General features: G+C 60.0%; 1 protein-coding gene across 3 annotated transcripts in view; it reads right to left on the reverse strand.

Moving 5' to 3' along the window:
• The window catches only part of DLG3 (discs large MAGUK scaffold protein 3), a 56,575-nt gene extending 50,342 nt beyond the window's left edge, over window positions 1-6,233 (reverse strand). For 2 of the 3 annotated variants that reach the window (XM_047714901.1, XM_047714900.1), the window contains exons 1-6: window positions 5,549-6,233; window positions 2,131-2,181; window positions 1,569-1,693; window positions 1,198-1,367; window positions 765-901; window positions 55-199 (exon numbers count right to left, since the gene is read on the reverse strand). In XM_047714901.1, the coding sequence (XP_047570857.1) occupies window positions 55-199; window positions 765-901; window positions 1,198-1,367; window positions 1,569-1,693; window positions 2,131-2,181; window positions 5,549-5,905 (985 nt within the window). In that variant the 5' untranslated portion in view covers window positions 5,906-6,233. The remainder of the gene's footprint in view (window positions 1-54; window positions 200-764; window positions 902-1,197; window positions 1,368-1,568; window positions 1,694-2,130; window positions 2,182-5,548) is intronic. The other variant, XM_047714899.1, reaches the window with a different exon arrangement.
• Window positions 6,234-6,596: the final 363 nt, after the last annotated feature.

Raw genomic sequence — 6,596 nt, forward strand, 5'->3', positions numbered from 1 at the left:
CAGAAGCCAGGGTGCTGGGGCTTCAGGCTGGGGACAAGGGGGATGGGTACGTACTGCTGGCGTAGTCAGGGGGTGCATACATGTCGTTGAGGTGGAGGCTGCCCGGCTTGGCCACCTTTAGGTAGACCATATCAGACGTGTTCTTCAGTGAAGCCACGGCTTCCTCGTGCCTCACATCCTGCAGATTGGTGTTGTTCACCTAGAAGATGAAAGGCCTTAGGACTGGCACTTGGGAGAAGGGAGGGCCTCTCCGGGGAGCTTCCGGGAAATTCAATGGTGCTCTGTCTAATGGAGGCCCCATACAGTGCTGTGAGAAGCGGACAAGCACTAAGAGAGCAGTAGAGCTGGTATGGGAGCCCCGGCCATGAAAAGAACTTGGTATCTGAGCGTGTGCAACTCAGACGATGATGCTCTTTTTTATCTATTTATTTATTCTTAAAGATTTTATTTATTTATTTGACAGAGAGAGACACAGCAAGAAGGAACAAAAGCAGGGGGAGGGGCAGAGGCAGAGGGAGAAGCAGGCTTCCCACTGGAGCAAAGAGCCCGAAGTGGGCCTCAATCCCAAGACCCTAGGACATGATCTGAACCAAAGGCAGAAGCTAACCAACTGAGCTACCCAGGCATCCCATCAGATGATGATGCTCTTGAAACCTCCCCAACAATGCTGGCCCCTGAATGAGGTTCAGGTGGAGTGAGAGGCTACTAGAACCCCACCTCCACACCCCACCCTATCATGTGGGCCTCCCCAAAGGCTGTCTCACCGCCAGCAGCCGGTCCCCGATCTGTAGGCGTCCGTCCTTCTGAGCAGCACCCCCCTCAATGATCTTGGTGATATAGATGCTGTTGTCTCCTGGGATGTGCTGGTTGCCAATCCCCCCAGCAATGCTGAAACCCAGGCCTGGGGAGGGGCAGTGATGGGAGTGGGAGAGGACCACAAGGAGACATTAGAGAGCTCAGTCAATGCCAGACCCCACTCCCCACCAGAGCCAACCCACTGGTTCAGGGGGAGCTCCCCTCTCTGTACCATCCGCCCCCCCCCCGGCCCTGGGGGAACCCAGACACTAGGCTGCTATCCCGAGCTCAGTAAGGGAAAGTGAGATGGGAGGTCAAGCAAGGAGTTAGGCTGTCTCCTTCTATGTCCTACAGAGCCACCCAGAGTCTCTGGCCAGAGCACAGATATGTAGAGGGCTGCACCTTTGGGCCCTTTGAGCAGGTTGACCTCCATGATGGTTTCAGGTGGGGGCTGTCTCCTCCGCACCACCAAGCGCACCACGGGGCCGGCCTCCTTCAGTGCCTCCACGGCCCGGCTGTGCACCACCTCCGACACGTCCACCTCATTCACCCTCAGCACACAGTCATTCACCCTGAGGAGGAAGCCCGAGAAGCATGACACTCCACCACTGCCTCTCCACCCCCTCTCCCACCTCTCCTTCCTTCCCTCCCTGCCGCCCCTCCCCTGCCCCCTCTGAGAGCTAACCAAAGGGACATCGCATGCTGGGCAGCCCTCTTCCCCTCATGTTCATCCTGCCCCTGCCACCCCCAGCCCTGCTTTCGAGCCACCTCACCCCAGCCTCCCGTCCATGGCGGCAGCTCCACCAGGAATGATCTTGGTGATAAAGATGCCGGGGTCATCGGGGACATGCGGGTTGTCAATGCCCCCTGCAATGCTGAAGCCCAGGCCCGAATTGCCCTGCAGAAGGGGACAGAGGGGCATGGTCCGCTCACTCAGAGGGCAAGAGGGACGGTTCTGGATCTCCCCCGCTTCCCCTCACTCCCTAGAAGCAGGTTCTCCAGTCCTCAGAAGGCCCCCCAACCCCCAGCAGGCCAAAATACAGCTTCCCAGCCTGTGGCAACCTTTCTGGCCCAGAGGCCCCAGCCAAGCGCCCCCCTCCCCAGCTCCCCAGGCCTCAGTGAGCAAGGTCAATTAACATTTGTGAGCTGGTTGATTGATTGATGCAGTACGTGGCCTCCCAGGGCCACTGTTTCCTCCCTCCCCACAACCTCCTATCCTCTCAATGCAGGTGCCTCCCTCCAATAAGTCTTGAGACTGAGGTACACACCGGGCACTTCCCTTTCCTGGTCTGAACCCTCCCCTCCCCTTTCCTCCTGACCTGCTAGCAGACTTACCCGCTCAAGTACTATTTCCTCATACTTGAACATGCCATCGCTGCCGTTGACCTAGGGGGAGACACGGGCAGTTCCCTGAGCGCTTCCCGAACCACCCCCCCACACCCATCTGCCTTCCTGGTCAACCTGCTCTTCCCCCACCACCCAAAGAGTAGGAGCCCGAATTGACCCCAGGATGCCTCTTGGCCACAGATGGGGACAGGCTGACCCTGAGGAGGCCACACCCCTCCCTCGCTTTCAGCCATAACCGCCCTGAACCCATTTAGCCCAGATCAATTGTCTGGGACCAGCCAGCTAGTGTTGCACTCACTGAGAGGCTGGGCCCCAGGGCCTTGGAGTTCACTTAGGAGGGCTGCAGCGCAAGCCTAAGGGGGTTGGTGGAAATGGAACACAGTGGGCAAACCATGCCACACCTAGCATCCATGGGGGCACACCCAGTGGCCTCGATGGGGACTTCTTCCCCTTCTGATCCATAGCTCTTCCTGACTCAGGGATCACAGACTCCCACCATGTCAGGACCGGTAGGACAGCAGACACCATCTCGTCCAACCTTCCTCATGTGACAGATGGTGTGACACCGGGGCCCAGGGAGGACACAGGTTGTACCTCAGAGTGCACTGGCATTTAGTGGCAGAGCCAGGGTCAGAACCTGGATCTCCAGGTGCTCTTTTGATTAAATAAAGCTGCCAAGGCCACTGATGTTTTGGCCACTCACACCCTTCCCCAGCAGAACTCATGAGAAAAGGAAAGGAGCACCCTTCTGAATACCCCCTCATTCTATATCTCCTCTGTGTCCCCAGGAACCTGATTCTTCAAATGGGTGGAAGGAGTCAAAGTCCGAATCCATTTTCTGCCAAGGGCCTTTGATACCTAACCCTTTGTGTTTCCCGGCAGAAAAAGCCAGGGTAGGAGCTGGGTGGGAGTCAGAGGCAAAGCCGGGGGTGGGATGGGAGCAGAGTGGACAAGGTTCCCCAAAGGAGGGAGAAGCTGATAACCCACAGAGGGACTGGCAGTGGAGCCCCTGGCCTTCAGTATACAGCAGCCATGGGAGGGGAGGCAAGGGAAGGGGATGGAAGCAAGCTTTGTTCTGACCAACCCCCAGAGCTGGCCTCCCAGACAAGACATACTTGTGGCTATTGTCAAGTGAAAATGTGACTGTGGCAGATGAGTAGTACCTGCTCCCCTCATCCCCGAGAATGGAGGGACTCCCTTGCCTCTCTCCCCAGGTATCCCAGTACCTCCTCCTCCATCTGTCTCTGGCTGCATTGCCCCTTTCCCGACCCCTGGCGTACTCCTCTGAAGGGAGCTGCAAACCTAAGATGGGGGCTCCTTCGCATGCTTCCCTTCCATTGTAGCTTTGGCTTGGAGGGGAGGTGGCTGGGGGGGCGTAGGTGGGTGGTGGGCAGGCTGGCAAGTCATGCCTCCACCTTTTCAGGGCCTGACCACAGGGCTTTATGCCCTGAAGCCCTGGGAGTTGGGAGGAGGACCCCAGCTGCAGCCCCACTCTGGTCCCTGATCCCACGGGGGAAGAACCGATAGCTTTTCAGAGCCCCGAAATTAAAACAGCTGCCTGAAGTAACATGCAACAGACATGCAGGCAAAAGGACACCCATGCAGCGCTCATATGCCTCTGGTGTACCATGTGTGCCCACATGTGATAAGCCATGCTTCAAGGCCAGCTCCAGCTTTGGCGAGCATCAGAGGCTCCAGCCTCCCACTGCCCTGCTTGGGGACCCCGCTCCCAGGGCCGGGGGCCATCTGGGGCTCAGCCCTGGCAGAGAAACCTTGGCCAACTGGCCCAGTCTTGGGACTGGCACCTGTCTGCAGGTTGAGCAGGATAAGCGTGAGTGAGTGTTTTTGCAAGGGTAGGGCCCCAGGATACAGGGGAAAAGGAAAGAGGGGGATTCACTGGAGAGGGCAAGGAGCCAAGGAAAGGGCCACAGGAAGCAGTGAGCGCGGACAGACAGGAGGCCAGAACTGAGGACTCCTCTCCCTTAAGAGGTCCCCACCTTTGCTTCTGAGTGAGAGCACATTCTATCCCCAGAGGAGGACAGAGGCGGCCAGAACGGTCACCAGCTTGGGGCAGGCAGCACCTGCCCTCGACAGCGAAACCTCCTTCTCCTCTCTCCCTAACCTGGGGGCTGCAGAGCCAAATAAGCAGACAGGCCCTCGGCTGTGCATGCCAAGGATCTGGCTCTGCTGGCCCAGCCTCCATTTTGCTGCTTCTCCCACAGATGCTCCTTCCATTTTCTAAGCTGGCAGCTTAGACTGGGAATGGAAGCCGGAGTTGTGCCCAGCACCCAGGGGTTCCTGAGCTCTGCCAAGTCAGGGCTCGGGGGCCAAGTTCTTTCACATCTGGAGGTACTCAAGGGTGCCATGCCCTGCTGGGGCCAGTCCTGCACCAGGGCCCCTGTCCCTTCCTTGCTTGCCTCCAGGCACCATGCCTGCTCTAGAGCAAAGAGGCTTGCTTCAGTCCCCCCCCCCACCCTTTACGTTTCTCCCCCCCACCCCAGCACACACACACTTCAGAGCTGCTGGGACAAAAGAATCCGTCCTTCTCAGCAGCCTCTCAGCCTTGCTTGGGACATGTCTCTTGCCTCCTCCCCCTCCCCTCCCTTGCCTGTCAAGCGCCTCTCACCAGGGACACCACACACACACACACACACACACACGCGCGCGCGCGCGCACGCACGCACAGGCACACACATGCACACACTTGAGCCACACACTCTCACACAGATACACGCAGCCCCACACACAGGCAAACACAGCTATCCCTGCAGCCTCGCCTACAGAGACACCTCCACGTTCAGAGAGACATCCCCACATGTCCATGTGCACACAAAGGGCCTGGGACGGAAAGGGACTCATGGCATGGAGGGATGAAGCTCAGGCAGCCGGACACATGGGCCCCCTCGACATAGATTCACAGGAGCTCCAGTGCCTCCCTCCACACACCTTAACATACATACACACATACACACATATGTCCCCCCTACGCAGAACACCGTGCCCCCTCCTCCCCTCCTGTGGAGACATACACCATACACAGCCCCCGCAGAACCTCCCGCCCCCTGCCAGACACAGAGACGCGGCTAAACCCCCACACGGAGACAAACCGAGTCCCCCACAGGAAAATGTGCCCCTCCGCCATACCTTCACCTCCTGACACACACAGCTCCTCCCAATCCCCCCCAAATGGAGACCCCCAAACAGACACACACAGAGAAGCATACATTTCCAACCGTCTCTCCTGGTCCAGGTGAAACCCTAGGGCTCAGTTTCCCCCAGCTCGAAGCCTCCAGGAACCCCTGCTGCACCCCCCAGGCCTCTAGGCCCCCACTCTTCAGCCCCCCTGGATTGCCCCACCATCTCCCTACCACCGCCTCCCCCCAACCCCGCCACTGCTGGTCCATACCTGCTCATACCAGTCCCGGTTGGTACAGGTGCACTCGGGCCACCAGCTGGGGCCACTGCCGTTGAGTTTGGGGGTGCTCTTGCCCGGGACTGGCTTAGGGGGCACTGGCCCCACATCCCGGCCGGTGGGGATGAGCTTGGCCTTAGTGCGGGGGGTGGGGGTAGCCCCAGCCTGGGAGGGCAGGGTCTGCGAGCTGTAGCCCCCATAGCCTGCGCTGGCTCCGTTGCCCCCACCTGGCCCATAGGGGTCGGGCACCTGCCAGTCCCCATAGCCAGGAGGCTCCAGGCGCCGCAGGGCAGCCAGGCGGGTCACCTCATAGCACTCGGGGCACTTACAGCAGTGCTGGTGCTTGTGCATGGCACTGCCCCCCGCCGCCCGGACCCCCCAGCCCACGCCGGTTTCCACACCGCCGCCGCCGCCGGGCTCCCGGGCACACTCACACTGCTCGGACCAGGAAGGAGGGGGCACCCGTGGGGGTGCTCGGGCGGAACGGGGCCTGGGGCCGGGCGGGCGTCCCGGGGCTTCTGCCCCCACGCTGCCCCGCACCCACGGCTCCCCCTCCAGCACTGGCGGCTCCGTGTCGCCCGTCGTGGCTCCTGGGCCGAGGCCCAGCGGCAAAGAAGAAGCGGGAGCCTGGGCAGAGGCTGGGAGCTGAGAGGACCGCTCCTGCACTGGTCCCCAGGATGGATCTGAGTGGAGTCAAGAGCATCTCTCCCTGGCTCCCTTCTCAGTTGATTCCAGCCAATCAGCGTGCAGAGTCAAGCAGCGGCAGTGGCAGCGGCAGGAATGCTAAACAGCGGCTCCTTAAAGGAACAGAGCCAGTGGCGACCCCAGGCTCAGCCCCAGCTCCCCAGATATCTGTGATACCGCCGACCCTAAAGCAGGGATGGGGAATTTGGGCCATGGGTGAGCTCAGCCCCCGATTTAGTGCCCTCCATATTTCCGATTTCAGCCCGTCCTCTGCCCACTCCACCCCACCCCACTTCCAAGAGGGAGTTGCAGGGAGATGCTCAATGGGTCCCTGGGCTTGCTCTGAGCTGGGGCTAGC

This window comes from Lutra lutra, chromosome X (assembly GCF_902655055.1).
Source record: "Lutra lutra chromosome X, mLutLut1.2, whole genome shotgun sequence".
In the NCBI taxonomy this organism is placed as follows: Eukaryota; Metazoa; Chordata; class Mammalia; order Carnivora; family Mustelidae; genus Lutra; species Lutra lutra.